General features: G+C 42.6%; 1 protein-coding gene across 1 annotated transcript in view; it reads left to right on the forward strand.

Annotated features, from left to right (window-relative positions):
• The window catches only part of LOC131761291 (histone-arginine methyltransferase CARM1-like), a 261,079-nt gene that overhangs the window by 156,267 nt on the left and 82,562 nt on the right, over positions 1-22,250 (forward strand). The window contains exon 5 of the mRNA XM_059071901.2: positions 17,017-17,127. Within this exon, the coding sequence (XP_058927884.1) occupies positions 17,017-17,127 (111 nt within the window). The remainder of the gene's footprint in view (positions 1-17,016; positions 17,128-22,250) is intronic.

Here is a 22,250-nt window from a genome sequence, read left to right on the forward strand (position 1 = left end):
GTCAATAGCCAGCACCAACTGCCAGACCAATAACTGAGGCCAGCCTGGACCTTCCTGTCCAACCAGCCCTCCAGCTGAATGCAGGAACATGAATGAGTCTAGGCAAGATCAACAGAGAAACTGCCCAACCCTCCCATAGAGTTGGGAGAAATAATACATTGGTTCTCGTTCAAGCCACTAAATTGTATTGTGATTTCTGATGCTGAAATAGTTAATTACAGTAGAGAGAAGACACAAAAAAATAGTGATAAATAGGCCCCCAGCTAAAAGTTGATTTACTCATGGGTTGCTTTCTGCTGTCATGTCCATTCTTCTATAGAGCCCATCAGAGAATTTTTAATTTTGGTTATATTTTTTCAATTCCAGAATTTCCATTTGGCTCTTCTTTATGTCATATATTTCTTGACTGAGACTATTTATTTTTCCCTTGATTTCAGTAGTGTTCATGATTGCTGCTTGGAGTTTTATTATAATAGCTACTTGAAAGTTTTTGCCAGATAATTGTAACATCTGTGTCACTGCTGTGTTTGCTTCAGTTGATTATTCCCAGGGAATTGATATTTTCCTGAGTCTTCCTATGCCAAGGAATTTTAGATTGTTTTCCATACATTTTGAATATTATGAGACTCTGGGTCTTGTTTAAAGACTATGGAGAGAGTTAATATTTCTGATTTAGGATGCATTCAACCTGGTTAGGTTCGGACTGCGTGTTCCATGCCACTAGTTGATTTTCCAAGCTCTGGTTCCCGTGTCATTTCACTTTTCAAAGCCTTAGCAGTGCACCTGGGCTCTGTTCCATGTGCATGTCACTGGATGGTCAGTCTGGCACCTAGGCAGAGTTCTCAGAGTTTTGATGTGCTAATGATCAGGTCCATGCATGTATAGTTTGAGGGACCTCCCACAGCTCTCTTGCCTGCACCCTGGTGTCCATTTCTGGTGTGTTGAGTTCAGGCCACAGGTGAGGGTAAGGGGGCGTGGATCAGTAGTATTTCAAGTTCTGATCCTCTTTCCCAATCTCCCTGCTACTATTGACTTCTCAGAGGCTTCAAGTAGCTGCTCCATGCATTCCGTCCAGGTTTTATAGCTGTATGCAGAGTGGGGGAGTCGGGGTAAAGTGGGCTTTGTCTGCTTACCCTGGACATTTTCAAAAAGTCAAATGTAGGTACTCTGGTGGATGAGGGTGATGGTAAGAGAAAAAGATAAGACCAGAAATGGCCATGCTTGACCAAAGGGTCTCATATGTCTTGAGGTACCAGGACCCTTGCTTTGCCAGTGGGACATTCCTGGTGAACAGTGAGGAAGTAATAAGCATTCCTAATGAGGAGGACCAGGTTATGGTAGGTAGGCAAGGTGAGGATGGAGGAGAAAAGCTTGTTTCTTTTGACACCTTACCTGGCGTTCAAGGTTGTGGATAAGCAGTCTTACTGACCTAAGTCTTACAGGTTTCTCATCAATTAAAATAATTCAACTCTCAACTGTTGATTGTAATACTTTTATTTGGGGAAATTTCTCTCCTTCTGAAATTGCTTGGTTGTTATTTTTTTTTAAGATTTTTTTTTGATGTGGACCAATTTTTAAAAGTCTTTATTGAATTTGTTACAGTACTGCTTCTTCTTCTTCTTCTTTTTTTTAATGTTTTGGTGTTTTGGCCTCAAGGCATGTGGGATCTTAGCTCCCCGAGGGATCGAACCCACGCCCCCTACATTGGAAGGCCAAGTCTCAACAACTGGGCTGCCAAGGAAGTCCCGAAATTGCTTAGTTTTAATCTATAATCTAGTTTCTATTTTCTATATTATGTATAATCTGTTTTTAATTCTGGTTATAGCTTCTAAAGACCACTACCCCAAATTACTTGCATTTGATCAGTTTTTCACAGAGTTTCATATAGATTTTGTCATTCATCTGTAAAAATAAAGATATTGGACCAGATCATCTCTAAGGTCACTCCCACCTCTAAACTCATTTGATTCTACAAAATACCTTTTTCCTGCCAGCCTGAAATGGGTTTTTCTGCCAATGAAATAAAATAGGCATCCATCTGTTGGGGTTTATGAAGGTGATAATTAATCACATGACTGATAATTAATTATATCCCTTTCCCCCTCTGAGTTCTGAACCAGTTTAGAAATAGACACAGATGTCAGGTAGAAATCACAATATCAGCTTTATTTTTGGTAATGCTATTTGCGGAGTGAGGCTTGCGCCTGTATCCACATAAGGCTTCCTACCTCTTTTTTCCCCCTCAAACTGAACTTTTCCTCTCACTTGTATGATGAACATGTGGTCTCCCCAGACAAGTCCAGAGCCTGCCCGGCAAGCCTCCACCTGGGCGACTCGAGCACATGCTTGGGTAGAGGATTGGCAGGCTGACCCCTTCCAAGTACCAGCACTATGCAAGCTCAAACCATTTTCCAGCATCACCAGTCAGATAAGTCACTCCTATTAGGAGATAAAAAGAGGAAGGGGAGATGACCTCTTTTGCTTCTAGTACTGCCCACTCCTGGGAGTAAGTATCTCCTCCCCACTGGAAACTGAAGGAACAAATTGTCCCAGTTTTAATGTCCCAGAAATCCCCTCAGTCCTAGACAGACTAGGATAGTTGGGTCACACTAACTCCAATTCTATCAAATCCACCACAAATCCAAAATTTTTTTTTTTTTTTTCAAAATGTTTAAAAATCCTTTTCTGTTTGCTTCATCATACAGAAGACCCTCCTCGAATGACCCCTCAGTCCATGGAGGATGCTACCTTTTTACTAAGCTCTTGTGTTCTTTCTCATTGAAATTGATTACCTAAAAGGGCATGGGTTTAGAATAATGATCAATACCAATAGCTATTATTTATTGAGCAACTCAAGTATCTGCAAGCACCATGCTGAGAGTTTTCCATACAGTTTCTGTCTCAGTTAAGGCTGCTATAACAAAAATACCATAGACTGTGTGTCTTAAACAACAAACACTGATTTCTCATAGTCCAAGATCAATGTGCCTGTAGAGCTGGTGTCTGGTGAAGGTTCATTTCCTGGCTTGTAGACGGCAGCCTTCTTGTTGTATCCTCACATGGCTGAGAGGGAGAGGAAGCAAGCTCTCCTCTGTTTCTTCTTATAAGGACACTAATCCCATCATGAGGGCTCCACCCTTGTGACCTAATTACCTCCCACAGGCCACATATTCAAATACCATCACATTGGGGATTGGAGTTTCAACATGTGGATTTGGGGGGGCACAAAAATTCAGTCAGTAGCAGTTTCCTTTGATCTTCATTACAACTTTATTAGATAAAGACTAATATTTTTGCCATTTTAGAGATGAGAGAACTGAGACCTGGGAATGTTGATAATTTACCTGATTTTATACAACTGATAAATGAGAAAGCCAGAATTTGAACCCAGTTAACCTTACTTTAGAGCCCATGCACATAACCTCTGAAAGGCACTGCCATGGGGAGGTTGGTTGAAATTGCCAAGAGAGACTTTTGTTTCTCTGGGCTTAAGGATGGAGTGAAAACATTGTGGTTACTTAAACATCCCCATGCAGGTATGAGGCAGCATTGCACAGTGGTTATGTGCATGAGTCCTGGAGCCAGAGAGCTGAGTTCAAACTCCAGGTTGGCCACCTGCTGTGTGTGTGCAGTAGACCTTTATCCTGTGTGCCTTGAGGTCTTGAACAGGTTATCTAAACTCTCTGGGCTTCAATTTCCTTATCCGTGAGCGTAGCAGCTACCTCCTAGAGTCCTTGCAGGATCAAGATGATACAATGCATAGGAAGTGCTTAGTACATGGCCTAAAATATGAACTCAGTCCATAATAGCACATATTATTATTATTGATGGTCTTGGGGATGGTGCTATAGTTTCTACCACTGCAATAATTTTAAATCTTTCAAATCTTGATTTCTTCATTCTGCCTCCTCCATGCAGTTTTAATGAAAATCCTTTCTTGGCCAGAGCACTGCTGGCTGAGAACCCCATTTGGAATCTATCCAGGAAACTGACGCTGCTGGAACCCACCCCCTCCCCCTCCTCAGAGTTTCTGTTAATTGCCATATGGCTATTTTTAGTTTCTTTTGAGTGTGCACTTGGAACAAGCAGGGAAAGTCCATCCTGCTGAGGGTGCGAGGTTGTGTGAGCCGTGGGGTTTTAATTTGGAAATGTTTTGACACTTCATTTGTCAGGGCACCAGTTGCTGGAAACTTGTGAGAGAGTGAGCAGGAGCGGGAGCTTATTATGTTTTTTAAATCAGCATTTTCACTAAAGGAGAGAATTCCCAGTTGCAACAGCTGCTTAGTGCATCTGAAACTGAGGTTGGCTTAGGCAGAAGGGATTCAGGGATTTGAAGGCTTAAAAGAAAACATAAATAACTACAACAAACATGCAAAGCAACCTGTTCAGATTGTCAGCTGATAGTCAGATTTGCAGAGCCTGAGCTTCTGGCTCTTGCAGTTTGAGTTTTCTTCGGTGTGGACTTACCATCAGTTTGGTCGAATGTCCTTGAGTCCATCTCTGATCCTGCTCTGAAATTGTCTGACTTTAAAACACTGCTACTACTTTATTTGGTTAACCTGGCACACTAATGAGGTCCAACCTTAATCACCGATGGAATAAAGGCTGCAGCACAGGCCTGCCAGATAGTCGTGCTGGCATGTAAAACAGGTCTTGCTTTCTGAAAAAAATTGTAACCTCAGGTATGAAGCACATACAAAAAGCTGTACATATTTAATGTATACAACTTGATGAGGTTAGGAATAAGTATACACCCATGAAACTATCATCACGATCTAGGCCATAACCATATCCATCACTTCCAAAAATTTCCTCCTGTCCTCTTTATTTATAATAACTATTATTTTTGTGATAAGAACACTTAACATAAGATCCACTCTCTTAGCAAATTTTTAAGTAATAAATACAGTATTGTTGACTGTAGGCACTAAGCTGTGAAATGGATGTCTAGGAAGTAAGAATTATTCATCTTTTTAAAAAATAAATTTATTTATTTTTGGCTGCGTTGGGTCTTCGTTGCTGCGTGTGGGCTTTCTCTGGTTGCAGCGAGCGGGGCCTACTCTTCGTTGTGGAGTGCGGGCTTCTCATTTTGGTGGCTTCTCTTGTTGCAGAGCATAGGCTCTAGGAGCATGGGCTTCAGTAGTTGTGGCACGTAGGCTCAGTAGTTATGGCTCACAGGCTCTAGAGCGCAGGCTCAGTAGTTGTGGCACACGGGCTTAGTTGCTCCGCGGCATGTGGGATCTTGCCGGACCAGGGCTTGAACCCATGTTCCCTGCATTGGCAAGCGGATTCTTAACCACTGCGCCACCAGGGAAGTTCAAGAATTATTCATCTTGCATGACTGAAACTTTGTACCCTTTGACTGATACTTTCTTGTTTCCCTCTCTCTCCAGCCCCTGGCGACCACCAATCTACTCTCTGCTTCTAAGAGTTGAACTCTTTTAGATACTTCATATAAGTGAAATCATGCAGTATTTGTCCCTCTGTGTCTGGCTTATTTCACTTGGAATGATGTCCCCCAGGTTCACCCATGTTGTCTGTCACATATGGCAAGATCTCCTTTTTCTTAAGGCAGCACGGTATTCCATTGTGTGTGTGTGCCACAGTTTCTTTATCCGTTCTTCGAATCCTCCACATCTTGCCTCTGAGTGCTGTTAACCATTGACAGCAGCATCCTCATTTAGAATTGTGGAGGAAAGTGGGAAGAAAGGAAGTAACTCATGACTCCTGCTAGGTGCTTTGCATATCTTATCTCATTTTAATCCTTGCATGTTAGTCAGGGTTCTTAGCTGCCAGCATCAGAAACCAACTCTGCTAATTTAAGAAAAAAAGAAAAAAGAATTTCCAAAAAGGATATAGGATCATCAGAGAGCTAGGCGTGGAGGCTACAAGGCGAAAAATAATTTCCAAAGTCATGCTGCAGAATTGATCTCTGGGAGACATCCATGCGGCCAGACGTGGGCACTGCAACCTGCATAGGCTTCACCTGCTGCTACCATGGAGTGTTGTCCTTAGAACCTTTCTCTGTTGTGCTGCTGGAACCGGGAGGTGGCCATGACTGCACCTGAGTGGATTCTGTGCTGTCCTTCGTCTGCACACTGTCAGCTTTACAGTGCAAAGTGCATCTTATCAGGAGAGCCCCGGTCATGCCTGTGCTTTAGCTTCAGGGATGCTGGAAAAGAGCAACAATCACCTGTAACTTCCCAAGTGGGAGGCTGGTGCTGCCCCAGAAGTGGGACATTCTCCAAGCATAGGAAGGGGGTTCAGATGCCGAGAGGCACAGAAGAATGGTAAACTCCTGCCACACCACAAAAAAATTCAAGATATATTATTAGCCTGATGGTATAGATAAAGGGACCAGGGATACATAAGTTTAACTAACTTGCTTTGAGGTACATGACTACTAAGTGGTAGAGCTATATGCAAACTCACATCTGCCGGGACTGCACAGTGATTTTGGAAGCAACATAAAGCCATTCTCTATATGTTCTAGGTTGATAATCAAACTGATATTTTATTTTATCTATGTGATTTTTGGAACGTGTATGGGGCGGGATGTGATAGTGAAAAATGATCTCTGATACATCTATATATTTCTGCCTGTGTGTGTGTGTGTGTGTGTGTGTGTGTGTGTGTGTTGTGTGTGTGTGTGTGTGTGTGTGTGTTTCCCTATGGCTTGCACTTTGGAGGCTATTTTAGTTTCCTAGGGCTTTCATAACAAATTACCACAAACTAGGTAGCTTAGAATAGCAGAATTTTATTCTCTCACAGTTCCAGAGGTCAGAAGTCCAAGATCAGGGTGTCGGCATGCCAGTGCTCCCTCTGAGGGCTCCAGGGCAGATCCTTCCTTGCCTCCTTCTAGCTTCTTGAGGTTGCTGGCAGTCCTTGGTGTTCCTTGACTTGTCGATGTACCACTCCAATCTCTTCTTTGTCACATGGCATTCTCCCCATGTGTCTGTGTCTCTATGTAAATTTTTCTCTCCTTGTAATGACTCCAGTCACACTGGATTTAGGGCTCACCCTAATCCAGTATGACATTATCTTAATTTGCTATATCTGTAAAAACCCTATTTCCCAATAAGGTCACATTCATAGATTCTGGGTAGACATGAATTTTGGAGGACACTATTCGACTTAGTACACAGGCCAAAGTTCACATTAGGTCATATATCACAAAAACTCATCCCTGGGATAAATTCTCTGCAATACAGGTGAGGAGAAAGAGGTAGAAAATGGATCTTGGTCTTAGCTGATCTCTTTGGCCCCTTAAGCTCTAAGGGGGTGTCCACATAGATTTCCTGAATGTGAGTAAAGCAGATGGCGTGTCTGTGCCAGGATTCTCCTGAGCTTGTATAAAATCTGCTCCTGTAAGAGTACTGGAGAAAGATGCCAGAATCAGCAGAGGAAAATGCTTTCATTTGGTATGAAAGCAAAGTGCAGCTTTCAAGGAGAGCCAAGAACTGAATAAATAACGATCACAGACTGTCTTCCAGGGCACTTGGGAAAGAGGGAGCTAGGGGCTTTAATGAAGTAGGTGGATTTTCTAGGTAAGATATCTGTGCTCCAAGCCTGTCTCTGTACCTTTCAAGATGCTGACATGTGACCTTAGTGTTTTGGGGGTTAATTTAAAAATGGGATAAGCACACTTAACACATGGTGGCTATAAGAATTTAGTGAACTGCTATACCGAAGTCTTAGCACAGCATCAGAATTCTGTGGACATACTGGGAAATTTGAATCAGAAATCACTGGCACTTAACTGGGCTTATTAGGGTAAACTAGGTTATGCTACTGTAACAGTCAACCCCCAGACCTCAGTGGTTTAAACCAATAGAGCTTTATATCGTGCTCATCTAATCCATTATAGGTTAGCTAAGGGCTGTATTTTGTCTCATTCTCACTCCAGGACCCAGGCTGAGGAGGCAGCCTCCATGTGAAGCATGACTAGTTCCTGTTGCAGAGAGTCGCGGAGTGTGACAAAGCACACGCCTGGTTCTTAAATCTTCCACCTGAAAGTGACCCATGTTAACTTCTGACCACGTTACGTGGTCCAAAGCAAGTCACGTGGTCACTCCTAATTCCCAAAGAGCAAGGGATACAATTCTACCATGTGCCCATAAGGAGAACCAGAAATATCTGGTAAGTGGCACTAATGACTATCATACCAGATGCCACTCTTGTAAAATCATTAAAGAAGGGACAGATTGCTAAGGTGAAATTCTCAGTGCCTCAGCTCTGCATGGGAGGGAACTAGGAAAAAAAAGAGGTTTGGAAAAAAATCAATATTTCACTGCTGTGGTTTTACTGGCTATCTTACTGTTAACTTCTGCCTGGCGGATTCCCTTCCCACTAGAGTCAAGGCATTTCAGAAACATCCTAGGGTTGAATTTCTAAACCTTTCCCATTCCCTCTAAGACAGTGCCATGAAGGGCCAGTTTGGAGCAACAACTGACTTTGTTAAAGGCTTATATAGAAGACTCTATGCAACAGTAACTTCTAAAGTAGATGTCTTTGTTTTAATATCTGCTTTCCAGGATAAAAATGTAAGTGGATAAATAGGATAAAGTCACTAAAAAGGAGTTAAATTGCTGTCCTAGAACCTGGTCTTTTCTAGCACTGAACCAGGAATTGGGCATTGATGAACTTAAGAGCTTGTGCCTGTATCTTCTAAATCTGGGGTATTGACACAGTCACTCAACTCCAGAGTGATGGCTTAGGTTTAGAATTTAGAATTTCAGAAACCCGGAAAAGACAGAATCACAGAAAAATGTCACTAAACATGTTGAATTTTGTTTAAGTTGCACCATTTTCTTAGCCTCAGTCCCCTCAATCACAGATCATGCAGCAAAGGCTTAGGTGGTTGTATTTTCTTAGGGAGGGCAATCTCAGTGGGGCAGGAGCGGGGCAGAGCAGGTAGGAGGGAGGGTGTTACTGAGCTTGCAACAGCTTGATGAGAGACGGTCACTCAGTGTCACCGGACATCCTCAGGGAGGTCATATGAAGCCCCTCTGTCTTCAAACAGTCCATCGGGAGAGAAAAGGAGAATGATTTCTCCACTAGCTGCCATCTCCCACTGGTGGAGCACGCCCCCGCAGGGTGTTAACTCCCTGCTCCTCATGGTGCACATGCATGCGTGCCAAGTGGGTACTGTCGTGCCTGCCCCATGCCTCAGCTGCAACAAGGGCACTGGGGTAGGAGGCAAGGGACAAAGTGCATGCAGCGTGAGTGAGGTGGGCACTGTTTTATTGTACCCGTGAGCAATGTGAGGGAACAGGAGAAGCCTCCACAGCAAGCTCCTTCAGCTGTAGCAGCAGCAGTGAAACTCAGCTCCATGTTTCAAAGACCAGTACAAGCAATTCCTAGGGCCACTCTGGCTGGCCAGCAAGGCGAGCGTTCCATTCTGGCGTGCTACAAAAACTGAAGGTGTTATAAACATCCCCCAAGCCAGGAACCTGGGAGTCAGGCTAGACGTTTTCTTTTCCTTTCCAGTTTCCAAATTCTTTAGCTTCTATTAATCCAGCATTTTTGCAACTCCTTCTCTTCCCCTTTGTCCCACAGCTGATTCTTTGTTCTCATTGTTACTGTATCTTTCCTGGAGGATTGCAAATGTTTTCCAATTAGTTTACCTACTTGTCCCAGTTAAGATAGCTTTGGCCTCCAGTAGGAGGAAATCCCTCCTTAAATTGGCTAAAATGTTGGAGGTAGTGTGATTCAGAGGTGTTTTAATCTAATTTCTCTGAGCATCACATTTCAAGTTAACCATGTCCAAGAAAGAAGAAGCATCTTTCTTAACGTCTGTCTTAGAAGGGAGAAAACCTTTCCAGTAGCTCCCTCAGGTCTCATTAACAATATTTTATCACACACGCAATTGTAATGATCACTGGCAAGAGAAATGGAACCACTTATGATTGCCATGGACCAATCAGGATCCCCTCCCTGGTACTGGGGATGGTTAACCACACAGAGGAGGATAAATACTCAATAAAGTGAGGTTCTGATAGGAAGTAAGAAGGGACTGATGTTAATTAGGAACCACCAGTGTCTGCATTGCAACCTCTGATCCTTGTACCCTCCAATCCACGCCACCACTGTGATGCTGCTGAAATACAACTATGAAATAATTCTTCCACCGAAAACTGTTTTATGATCCTTCTTTGCTTAAGGATTAAGTCCAAGCTCTTAGTGTCATATACAAGACCGTCTACAATCAAGCATCATCTTTTGCTCTTGCCATGTTAATTTCCCAACCATGCCCCCACTTGTACCTCTAACACGCACATCATGCTCCTGAGAAAACTTGCTGCCTCCCAGACATGACTGGCTCTATCATTCTTGGGTGGCTTTGTTCAGACTGCTCTCAGTCTGGAGCTCCTGCCACTCCCTCCATTCAGATGGCACACATTGACTTACCTCTTGATTTTCACTCCTCGGGTCATCTCAGTGAAGTCTTTCCAGAATCCTTGGTAGAGTAGACGAATCCTCCTTCATAGTTTCACTGGGTCCATTGTATAATATTATCACTGCCACTGTAACACATCATTATGCTTCTCCCTACTAGACAGTCATGTTATTTTCATCTTTGCATTCCCAGCATCTAGCAGTATTTGGCACAATGGGTAATAGAAGGCACTTTGGATGTCTGATGAATGATTGAGTGCCTGAGGGTTTAGAGCTGAGTGAGCTAGTCTGAGTCTATTGGCAGCATATAAAGGGGGTTAATCATGGAGAGAGAAAGTAGGAGTGATCAACATCTTTGTATTTTCTGTAATAATAGAGAAATATAGTTGGAGAACTGGTGAAAGGGTGGTGAAAAGATTGGTGAAGGGTTTGTCTATCCTCTGCCAGAAGACCAGGTGGAATGAAACAAGGGTGCTCATAAGTATTGTTTATTCATTATTTAAATACAGGCAACCCTTTTGTTGAAAGCAAGTTTCAGTGCACAGCAGATGCAGAGTTCTGTCTTATGGGGAGCTATCACAGCAGAATTCTTCTGCCATAGAGAAAGTTCTAATTATCTGAACAAGATTTAAGCCTAAGCTGCAAAGGCCATCAAGGGATGTCTTCTGCAACTCTTGAAGTGATTCGGAATTTTCCTTCTTTGACAAAAGCTGCAGTAAGAGATGTGATGGTCTGCAAAAGGCCGTGTAGTTCCCTCATTCTGTTTCTGCTTGGAAGCTGTTCAGTCACCCTGTTGGTCAACAATTTGGATGTTGGAATAGTTGGGCGCAGTCTATGGGGTAGGGAGCCCATGGCAGGTAACTATGATGATAAAGCATGTGACAGTGCAAGAGCTTGGGGTACTTGTAACTTGGGGTGGTTCAGTGGAGGTATCTACAGATGTAATAAAATACTGGCTGGAAGAAGCAGCAATGGCTGTGGAAGTGCCAGGTGGGTAGGACACAATTTCGGACTATAAGGCATACAAAAATGACAGTTGGGGTATTGCAATTCAGAGCAGCCATTGATATGCTCAAGCAAATAAAGAATGAATAAATAATAATTGGCATAACTGGAAGAATTGACTGTGGGATAATCAGGACCTCAGTATTGGAAGACAATTATAAAACTACTAGGGTGAAAAGAAGACTAAATGGGACAAATATTACTGTAGCCTGAAAAACACAGAAAATAGAATTGAGAATGAAGGGAGGGGCTAAGAGCATAGGGTTTCAACTAGGTACGTTTGTTTTTATCTCATCTCTGCCATGTATGAAGTGTATGACTTCAACTCTATCTGATTCTCAGTCTCTTTATCTGCAACATGGAGACAATAATGGTACCCACATTAGATGTCATCACAAGTAAATAAGGTAAAAGTACTAAGCAAGCATAGTACATAATAAGTATAAAAATAATGGTACATATTTATTTTTACTTTATTATTCAAGGGTAGTTTTGTTTCATATTTTCTTAAGGACCTGGATGTTCTTTGTTAATTTTAACCTAGTGAATCCAAACAAATAGCTTTGAACCCTCTTGGGGATTTTTAGACCTGTTCAAACATTTTGCAGGATTTCTTTGCCTAGGAAACTGTAAGAGCATGTAATTAAAATCATCTGTACAAGCAAAATGACCCTATATTTTTAATATTTTAAAAACTTTATTTACAAAAAAATTCACAGAACTTTTGGCCACTGTGTTACATGGACCAATTGTTAACTTTTCCCCATTAGTCCTGACAAGAATTTCATACCATTTTCTGGTGCTGCCCCATATAAGCCCCAAATAAGCCATTTTTATAGTTACTGCCATTTTTTTTTTTTTTTTTTTTTTTTTTTTTTTTTTTTTTTTTTTTTTTTTTTTTTGCGGTATGCGGGCCTCTCACTGTTGTGGCCTCTCCCGTTGCGGAGCACAGGCTCCGGACGCGCAGGCTCAGCGGCCATGGCTCACGGGCTCAGTCGCTCCGCGGCATGTGGGATCTTCCCGGACCAGGGCACGAACCCGTGTCTCCTGCATCGGCAGGCGGACTCTCAACCACTGCGCCACCAGGGAAGCCCTATAGTTACTGCCATTTTATAGTTCCCCTTTATCCAGGGGAAGCTGAGGATGAATTCTCTCTCTAGAGGAACATTGTATACCAGAGCTAACTGGATTGTAATGTAATGACAATATGGCAATGTCCAAAGAAAGTCTTCCTTTGAAGGATGCTTCAGATCACAAGATTGAAGAGGATGTGTTATGCTGGTAGAAGGTACTTTCTTAGGGAGGTAACAGATTCGCGCTGTATCTTTTTGTGTGTGTGTGTGGTACGCGGGCCTCTCACTGTTGTGGCCTCTCCCATTGCGGAGCACAGGCTCCGGACGCGCAGGCTCAGCGGCCATGGCTCACAGGCCCGGCCGCTCCGCGGCATGTGGGATCCTCCCGGACCGGGGCACGAACCTGCGTCCCCTGCATCGGCAGGCAGACTCTCAACCACTGCGCCACCAGGGAAGCCCGCGCTGTATCTTTTGGATCATGAATCTGTTCTCTATCTGTGCTAGTGAGACACATTTTTATTATTCAGTTTGTTTAACAAAGATTTAGTGAGTGTTTTTACTCTGTGCCAGACCCCATGCTATATCAGGGATTCAGTAGTGACCAGGAAGCAGATAGAGGTCTCTCGTTTAATGAAGCTTACAGTCCAGGGGAGGGAGCAGAAATTAATCAAATAATCCCTCTTTGAATGAAAAATTATAACTGTGATGAATGTTATGAAGGAAGGGTTTGAGTAGGTGATGATAAGAAAGCATAGAGCTGGAGGAGTTTACTTAGCCTGGGAAGGGAGCAAAGGCTAAGGAAGTCTTCCCTGAGGGAGAGCTATTTGAGATCTGAAGGATGAGTTGGTGTATCAGCCAGGGTTCCTGCAGGAGAGTCAAGGCACACCCGACAAGGTGTTTTCGAAGAGTTAAATAACAGGACCATTTACAATGACATGGGCAGAGTAAAGGGAACCAACATGGTGCAGTGAAGCACCCTGGCACTACCAAGAGTGGGGACCTGTTATCACCCCTTGGCCTAAAGGGGGAGGGGGAAGGGGAGGTTACTGGAAACCTGAGAGTATAGTCATAGCTGTAAGAGATGGAAGCCCAGCAAGAGCTGTGGCTTTTGGTAGAGGGGACACAGCCAATCCAAGGAGACCCGGGAGGGAGGAAGCCAGGAGCATAAGTCTTCTGACCTCGCTGTCCTCACTCCCTCTGACTTCCTGTTGTCTTTTCTCTTGGGTGATCGCAACCAGAGTCCAGTAGCATGGAGCCATCGGGAGTGTTTGGAGTGTGGTATGGTCAGATTTACATCTCTTCACAGCCCACCCTTTCCTCCCATCTTTTGCTGCACAGAAAGATGTCCATGGTGCTACAGACAGCTGAGCACTGGGTTCTCATCCGGCTCTGCCCTTTACCAGTAGTGTTACCTTAGGCTGGAAACAGTCTCTCCAAGCCTGTTTCCTTCTCAGTACAGCGGGGACATAACTATGTACTCTCCATCCCAGGGGGGAATGAGGGTCAGATAGTGTCTGGGGAACGTCCTTTGGAAACTGCTTTCCACATGGAAGGGGATTTTATTACTCTCTTTTGCCTCTGTCTGAGGTGAGATACTTTTCCCTAGGATAAGAAAGTATAACTTAATGTCTGCCAGGGTCCTCAAACATACCCGGTTCTGTGATGGCCTACCAATGGTAGAATAAAAAAATGGGCTCAATATAATCTTCTGTGAGGACAAGAAAACGACGTGATTAGAGGCAGCTCCAAGGCTTCCTGAGGTGCCACGTAAGACGACAGTGTAACAGAATTATCTGCATTAATGTCCTGTCTTCACCTAGTCTGGGAAACCCCAGCTGGAAAGGGCTGAAGGAGTGTATTTCCATTAGAGCCTAAATACTTGCTTGGACTTGTTTGTTTTTCACCAGAGAATGAATTCTCAGACTTCCTCAGATTTGTTTCCAACGTTGCATGGCTTACGTACATGGGGCAGAATGTCCCTCCCTCTCCTCTCCCTCTCCTACAAGCCCCAGACTGAAAATTCACTTGTTAACTTTTTAAATATACACACAAGCGGGAAACAGATGGCATTATCTGGATAATGCTAGCAAAAGATCAGATTCTCTTTCAAGGGCTCTGTTTTGAAATAGCCAAATGAATAAGGTTGTTTTGGCTTGAAATTAGTTATTGAAATAAGGTATTTGGACAACAGTTTATGATTTTTCACCTCTTCTCTAGGTAGGGTCTGTGCCTGTCAATGCATCTTCCTACCAAAAGGCCTAATTTGGCAAAAAGCTCCCTCCCATCTCTGAATTTTTCTCTCTCTCCCCATTCCCTCCTCTGTCTGCTGTCTCTCTCCCAGTGGTAAAATGTTTCTTTGGTTTTTAGTCTGCAGGATCAAGAGAACTGAAAAACACTGCTCGAACATGTGCTTCATGACACCCTAATGAAAGAGACAAAGTGTTCCCTTCACACATTTCTAGGACACCTGTCACCAGAGCAAGCAATTTCTATTGTATCTTAATTTTGTATCCATATTTTGGACTGAGCATAGTATCTAAAGTATTATATTTTTTAATTAATTAATTTATTTATTTATGGCTGCGTTGGGTCTTCATTGCTCTGCACGGGCTTTCTCCAGTTGCGGCGAGTGGAGACTTCTCATTGTGGGGGCTTCTCTTGTTCTGGAGCACGGCCTCTAGGTGTGTGGGCTTCTGTGGTTGTGGCACACGGGCTCAGCAGTTGTGGCTCGCAAGCGCTAGAGCACGGGCTCAATAGTTGTGGCACACGGGCTCAGGCGCTCTGCGGAATGTGGGATCCTCCCGGACCAGGGCTCGAACTCATGTCCCCTGCATTGGCAGGTGGATTCTTAACCACTGCGCCACTAGGGAAGTCCTATTATATTTTTAATTGAAGAAGGCTCTGGAAAGGTTCTTCTGGATGTGGTGCATCTTTTTAGGGGGCCATGGATTGCACTCTCCAACTACAGCCTCCTCTCTCTAGACAGCAGTCATGGGTGTTCTTGCAATAAACCAGGACCATGTGAAGATGGAGTATTTCCTAGGGAGGATGAGGAGAAGTGAATAGTGGTATTTCTAAAAGTATAGACAGCCTGACAGCAAATTCCAGAGACTGGGTGACATTTTAAATTAGTAATGCTCCTAATTATCCAAACCCTAGGAGACCATATGGAATACAGCCACAGCTCTAGGATTAATATAAGTGAGCACCGTGAACCCATTACTAACAGCATGTTTTCTTAGAATAATGGCACCATATCTGTGTCAGCACAGTGTGATACTGCAATTAAAACACAGATACACACATGCACAACCTCTGATATTTCCTGTTTTTTGGAAAAATTTTCCTACTATCAAAGTAAAAAAAAAAAACTATTATAAATTTTCCTGAAAAAAGTAATACTTTGTTTCCTTGTCATTCATTGCCTGTTGGTGTTTCTGGGTTAAAATATCAGATTTATAAAAGTGAAATTAAATTATCAACGTGTGATTTGATAGAACATGAGCTTGGAAAGCAGAAGTGCCCAGATTCAACTCCTGGCTCCCCTACTTACTGCTAGGTGAACTTGGGCTCATTCAATGTCTCTGATTTTCAGTTTGTCATCTCACAAGTGGCCATAATAATGCTATCTATTCATACATTTATTGTGAGGATTTAGAGCCAAGTGAAATGCCTTGCTCAAAGCTAGTGCTAAAAGATGCTAAGAATAAAAGTCACTGATGAGACAGAAATACAGGAGCCTGAGATTTCAGCGATCAGACTGAGCTTCAGACCTCAGCTTCAACTGTGTGCATGGGGCCAGGGGCCCAATCCATACGGTCCTCCTCTTCCTCGCAGCATGCAGGTCCAAATGTTGGTTGATCCCTTTGTGCCAGTGAATGGTGGTCTTCTTGATTTAAGTCCTAGGTCTGAACACAGAGAATAGAAGTTTCTGTAAATTCTGTGTGTCCACTGTCTTAATACCCTCCTACCCTCCATATAAACCTCCCCAACTTTTAGGAGGGGGCCTAAAAAAAAGCACATATGTCACTTTTGGATTTTTAAAGACTGTCTTTAGTTTTTCCTGAATATATATACACACACATACACATATACATATAATATGCATATACATATATATTCAATGCTAAAAATTATTTGAGACAGTTTTCATTTTGTTCATGCTGACAGGTAGGGTAAGCAAATTCATTCATGACCCACTACTTTCCTTGGCCCTAAACATCCTAAAAGTAAACCATGTTACAAAGAAACTGTAGTGATAATAACAATAATGTGAAAAACACCAATTATACACTAAGTGCTTTGTATACACTTCATACTAATCCCCACAGTAAACCTTAAAAGGTGGGTATTATTAACCCCATATAACATAGGAGAAAAAGAAGTCTCACAGAGATTCATAACTTGGCCAAGGTAAGACCACTTGCAAAAATCAAAGCTAGTACTTGGTCTGATAACAATGCTCAGAGTTGGCATGATGCCAACAGCTAAGCTCCGGTTTGTGTTTTCACCCCTCTTTTGTCTTTTCCTTTCCTTCCAGGTTGTTCTAGATGTTGGTTGTGGATCAGGAATACTGTCATTCTTTGCAGTACAGGCCGGAGCTCGGAGAGTCTATGCAGTTGAGGCCAGTTCAGTAGCACAATATGCTGAGGTAAGTGGTTGTATTTTTACAGCAATTACTAACTAGGTCTTCAGTAAACTTCAGGGGACTGAGTGATGGACCTTCCACGTAGGTCATTTTAGAAGAATTTTTGTTTTACCAGTCTGATTTTTTTTTTTTTTTCCTGTTGGGATGTTACTGCTGAAAGAGCCCGCCTTCACTGTAGTAATTGATATGAAAACAATTATTTAAAAAATTTCACGATACTAAAATTATAACAGAACTTTCTTGGGCCTGGGGGAGATGAATGCTATCTTTTCTTTAATGATCTACTGAGGTGAGGAGTCAGACATCCCTGGAGCTAGGTTTATTTTTTTTCTTAAATGCTGTACTGACAATAACTGCACCACTCACTTTAAATTTCAATTTTGGTTTAAGGGACTGTTGCTACATGGTTGTAGTTGGAGCATGGACAGATGTCTGTGCTTTTTCTTTTTTTCCAGATTTCAGGTTCTGATTGGAGGACAGGGAGATGCTTTGTTTTAAATATGGTACTCCATTATCATTATAAAATGTGTACAAATATTGGAGAATAAGTCGAAGTCAAGAGTTAAGTAATAATAGCTTTCAGTAATATTTGGATGTAATAACAACCCAGTCAAGCTGCAGAGCTGGATCTGTGTGTGCCCGCGCACGCACAGGGTAATGTGCTTGTCATTCACACCTGGAGGAGGCCTGCGTTTAAATGAGGGTTAGAGTGGCAGATAGAGAGGGAAGTTTGGCTGCTGTTTCTGAGGACCATCCTGAAACTTTCCTCCGACCTGGGACAAGTGCTAGCTCTGAGTGATGGTTGGGTTTGGATTGAATGACCCAGAAGGGGCCAGAGACCAGTAGACAGTATGGCAGGTTCGGAAGGAAAGACTGCCAGGGCCTGACGGCTGGCATGTTGTTACACGCTCTTCTTCCAACAAGTCTTGGATAAAATATTTTTCGTCATTTGCTTACATACCAATTCTTAAGAGTCATTTTTATTAACTATTAGGTGCACACAAAAGAATATTTGTAAACTGTGTATGTTTTAATATTTGTAAAATGTGTACAAATGTGTACGTTTGTAAAATGTGTCAGTAATAACAATACAATGAATGTGTGTCCACTACATCTTTTTTTTTTTTTTTTTGGCCACGCCACGTGGCTTGCGGGATCTTAGTTCCCTCACCAGGGATCAAACCCGTGTCCCCTGCAGTGGAAATATGGAGTCTTAACTACTGGACAGCCAGGGAAGTCCCAACTATGTCTTTTAAGAGATAGGCCATTCGCATTTCCATTAAAGGTTCATGTGTCTTGTCCTGATCACTTCTCTTTTCTGCCCTAAATAGAGGTAACCACTATCTTGAATTTTTGTTAATCATGTTCTCGCTGTTCTTTATAGTTTTACCGCATATGTTTCTGTCCCTAAAAACACACCCTTTATGAACTTTCCGTAAATGGAATCGTAATGTATGTATCCTATAATTTGCTTTTTTCACCCAGCGTGATGCTCCTGAGGGTCATTTTGTTGATGCATACAGCCGCTGTTTATTCCTCTTCAGTGCTGGATAGTGTTCTATTATATGAAACGCTCAGTGCACTGAGCTGTTGACGGGACTTTGGATGGCTTCCATTATAAAAGTATTTTTATGAATATTCTTATACACACTCCCCACTGCATCTGTGCTGGAGTTTCTCAGTATATACCCGAGAGTAGAATTGTTGGGTAATAGGGCATGTATACCTTCACCTCTGTTCTGTGATGCCAAATTGTTTTCCAAAGCGGTTGTTCCAATTTTCACTCCCTGCAGCAGTTAACGAGAGTGCCATTGTTCTCCAGCTTCGTCAACCCTTGATATTGTCAGGCTTTGGAATTCTTGCCAATCTGGTGTCTATTACATATTTGTGGTTTTCATTTGTATTTTCTACTCACTAATGACTTTGAGTATCTTTGCACAGTGTTTGGCCATTTGTACTTTCTCTTCTGTGAAATACCTGTTCCAATATTTTTGACAGTTTTTCTTTTGAATTGTTATACTAACTCTACTTCATTTGTAGAAATGATTTCTATATTCTGGATATTGATTCTATTCAGTTATACATGTGAAAAATGTCTTCTCCTAGTTTTGTACCTCACCTTTTCCCTTTATGGAGTTCTAAATAAGATTTAAATGTGGAATTCTAAATAAGAAAAGAGGAAAATACAAGCTTATAGAGAGAGAACCCATAGATAAAAATACCTCTGCTTCGATTTTAATAGATCTCAAAATGCAGTCTTAAGGGCGAGGAGTGGAGGGTAGAACTTTGTCTCAGGTGTTGCCCATTCATTTAATCACATCTTCATTCACTTGCATCCCACAAGTCTGTTTCTTGGGGGGGGGGGGTATAGGAGAAACAGAAATGACGAAGGTGTATTCCTGTATTCAGAGAGCTTCTGTTCTAATAAGAGATTGATCCTGTTGTTGTCTCTTGTATCAGACACCAAAAAGAGAGAGAGAGAAAGGCATTAATTTAGAGATTTCCTCTTTCTCGTACAGTTTTTCTCATGTATTTAAGGTGGTATGAGACATACTTGATAGTTCTTTTAAAAAATATCATACCCTTGGTTGTAGTATTTTAAGGGAAGAGAGGAAGAGTGGTGCATTCCCTAGACATAGTCCTGTCTCCCTCAGGACTGTGTCCCAGCACACACTCCCAGTAATCACCAGCATACCATGGGAGGGGCCGCTCTGAACTGTCTGTGTGATTGGTTTCTCCAAGAGAATTCTCAGCCTGATTAAACACATCAGCAGGACTGTTGGCTTCTCGCAGAGCAGGGCTACCCTCATGGACACTTTTACCCAGAGGGTCTGCTGGATAATTGTAAGGGTCTCTAGCAAGAAGCCAATACAGAGAAGAAAAGGGAAGGAACTTAAAATTGTAAAACTTTGTATTGTTTTAAACTTTGAAACTATTTTAAACTATTTAAAGCGTGGACCTAATTTCAAACTTACAGATAAGTTGTAAAAATAAAAATAATTCAAAGGCTACCCAAATCCTCTTTACCTAGATTCACGTGTTGTTCACATTTTACCCCATTTGCCTTATCATTTACTCTTGTTCCCTTCTCACCATACCTGAACACACACATACACAAATATGTATACATACGTATAGGTGTGTGTGTGTGTGTATATTTTTTACATATATGTAGAAACACACAAACTTGTTTTCTATGGGTTAGTTGTATACATTATAGCCCTTTATCCTTCATAGCCCTTTATCCTTCATTCAGGATTTCTTTTTAAAATTTTATTTATTTATTTATTTATTTTTGGCTGTGTTGGGTCTTAGTTTCTGTGCGAGAGCTTTCTCTAGTTGTGGCGAGTGGGGGCCACTCTAAATAGCCCCCCCCCCCCTTTTTTTTTTTTTTTTTTTTTTTGCGGTACGCGGGCCTCTCACTGTTGTGACCTCTCCCGCTGTGGAGCACAGGCTCCGGACGTGCAAGCTCAGCGGCCATGGCTCACGGGCCCAGCCGCTCCGTGGCACGTGGGATCTTCCCGGACTGGGGCACGAACCCGTGTCCCCTGCATTGGCAGGCGGACTCTCAACCACTGTGCCACCAGGGAAGCCCTTCATAGCCCTTTATCCTTAAACATTTCAGTGTGGATTTCCTAAGAACGAGACCATTCTGTTATATAAACCAAGAATAATTTAAAGGTGAAAAAGAAGCTGTATAATGACTTGTCCATTGAGTCTTTCGATGTTACTGAATAAAAGGTTTTGGGGAGGCCCCAGCATGAGCAGAGATATACTGTCACCATGGGCGTTGAGGTGACAAGAGTCTACACTTAACTGCCTCTTTCCTTGCTTAGTATTTCCAGGGAGACTTGATTTTTAAAGCATTAAAACCAATGTTCCAAAGAATTCTGAAGCATCAGAGCTTGATTTTATCTTTGGTTTTAGCTTCTATGGAGGATTTTTGTATTTCTGTAATCCTTCTTTTCTGTGTATGGCTAGCACGGGGAGGTGCGGGGTGGTGGGGGTGGTGAGCAGGGGTAGCTTTCCAAATGCTGCAGGGACTGTAAGGCATCCTTGAAACCCTTGCTGCCAAGTCTCCTTTGCCCCTGAGGCCTTCCTGGCATGTGGCCCTAAGGACAGGCTAGTTAAGAATGCATTCAGGGCCAGGGATGGTTAGAATCTTCTCAAAGGATGGCTTTAAGGACAGCCTGGTCCCTCCTGATGGAAACCATGGCCTCCGCCTTGCTCCTGGCTGCTGCCATGGGTGTCATGAGATGTCCCCCGTGGGCCAGGCCTTTCACCCTTGCAGAGGATGATCTGCACCAGCTCTTGGTTTCTGCTTCTTCTGTCGACACTCGTCTGTACAATTTGTGGGTGGCAAAGGTGAGTGTAAGCAGCACACAAAAGATTTTTCTCTCCAAGAATAGGCTTCAGTAGCCTCTCGGCACACAGTACATGGTGCTACTTTCCACCTTTTTGTTATTTGGTAATTGAACCAGCAGACATTTAATTCTTTTCTCTGGAGTCTTCATTAAATTGCTTGGAAAATACAAAATTGTAACAAGAAAGAAAAATGTATAAATTTAACTACCATTGCCTGTCTGTGTATTCTTCTCATGAAAGGCTTCTGGGCTTTAAGTAAACAATATTTTCAGCTTGCATAGAATTCCATTTCAGTCACATTCAGTGGCTCAAACTGATTTTGTAAGGGCTGACCTCAGATGACGAGATGATGCGAATGACTCCTTGTCTGCAGGGCATGCACATTTAGTCATTTTTTGCAGGATGGTCATGAAACTGCCCAGGTGCAGCCATATGCTTTCACCCTGGGCCACATCTGACATTTCTGGGTCAGTAACAAGAGATCATTCTTGTCCAAGAAACAGGGCAGAACTAAAGATCTCCCGTGGGGTCCCAACCCATGAGCCTGCCCACCTCTAAAGGGCAGCTATCTCTTGCTCTTTTTTTCTTTTCTTATTATGAAACATAAAGCTGAAGCCCTCAGATCATACAGACCAAATGGGGGAAAAAGGTATTAATCCAATTTATACACATACATGTATATAGTCAAGGGGAGGCTGTTTCTTAACTTAAAATTGTGCACGAATGCATGTCATGTCTCTCCATCTAGATGATAAATTCCT

The sequence above is a fragment of the Kogia breviceps genome, chromosome 8 (genome assembly GCF_026419965.1).
Source record: "Kogia breviceps isolate mKogBre1 chromosome 8, mKogBre1 haplotype 1, whole genome shotgun sequence".
Classification (NCBI taxonomy): Eukaryota; Metazoa; Chordata; class Mammalia; order Artiodactyla; family Physeteridae; genus Kogia; species Kogia breviceps.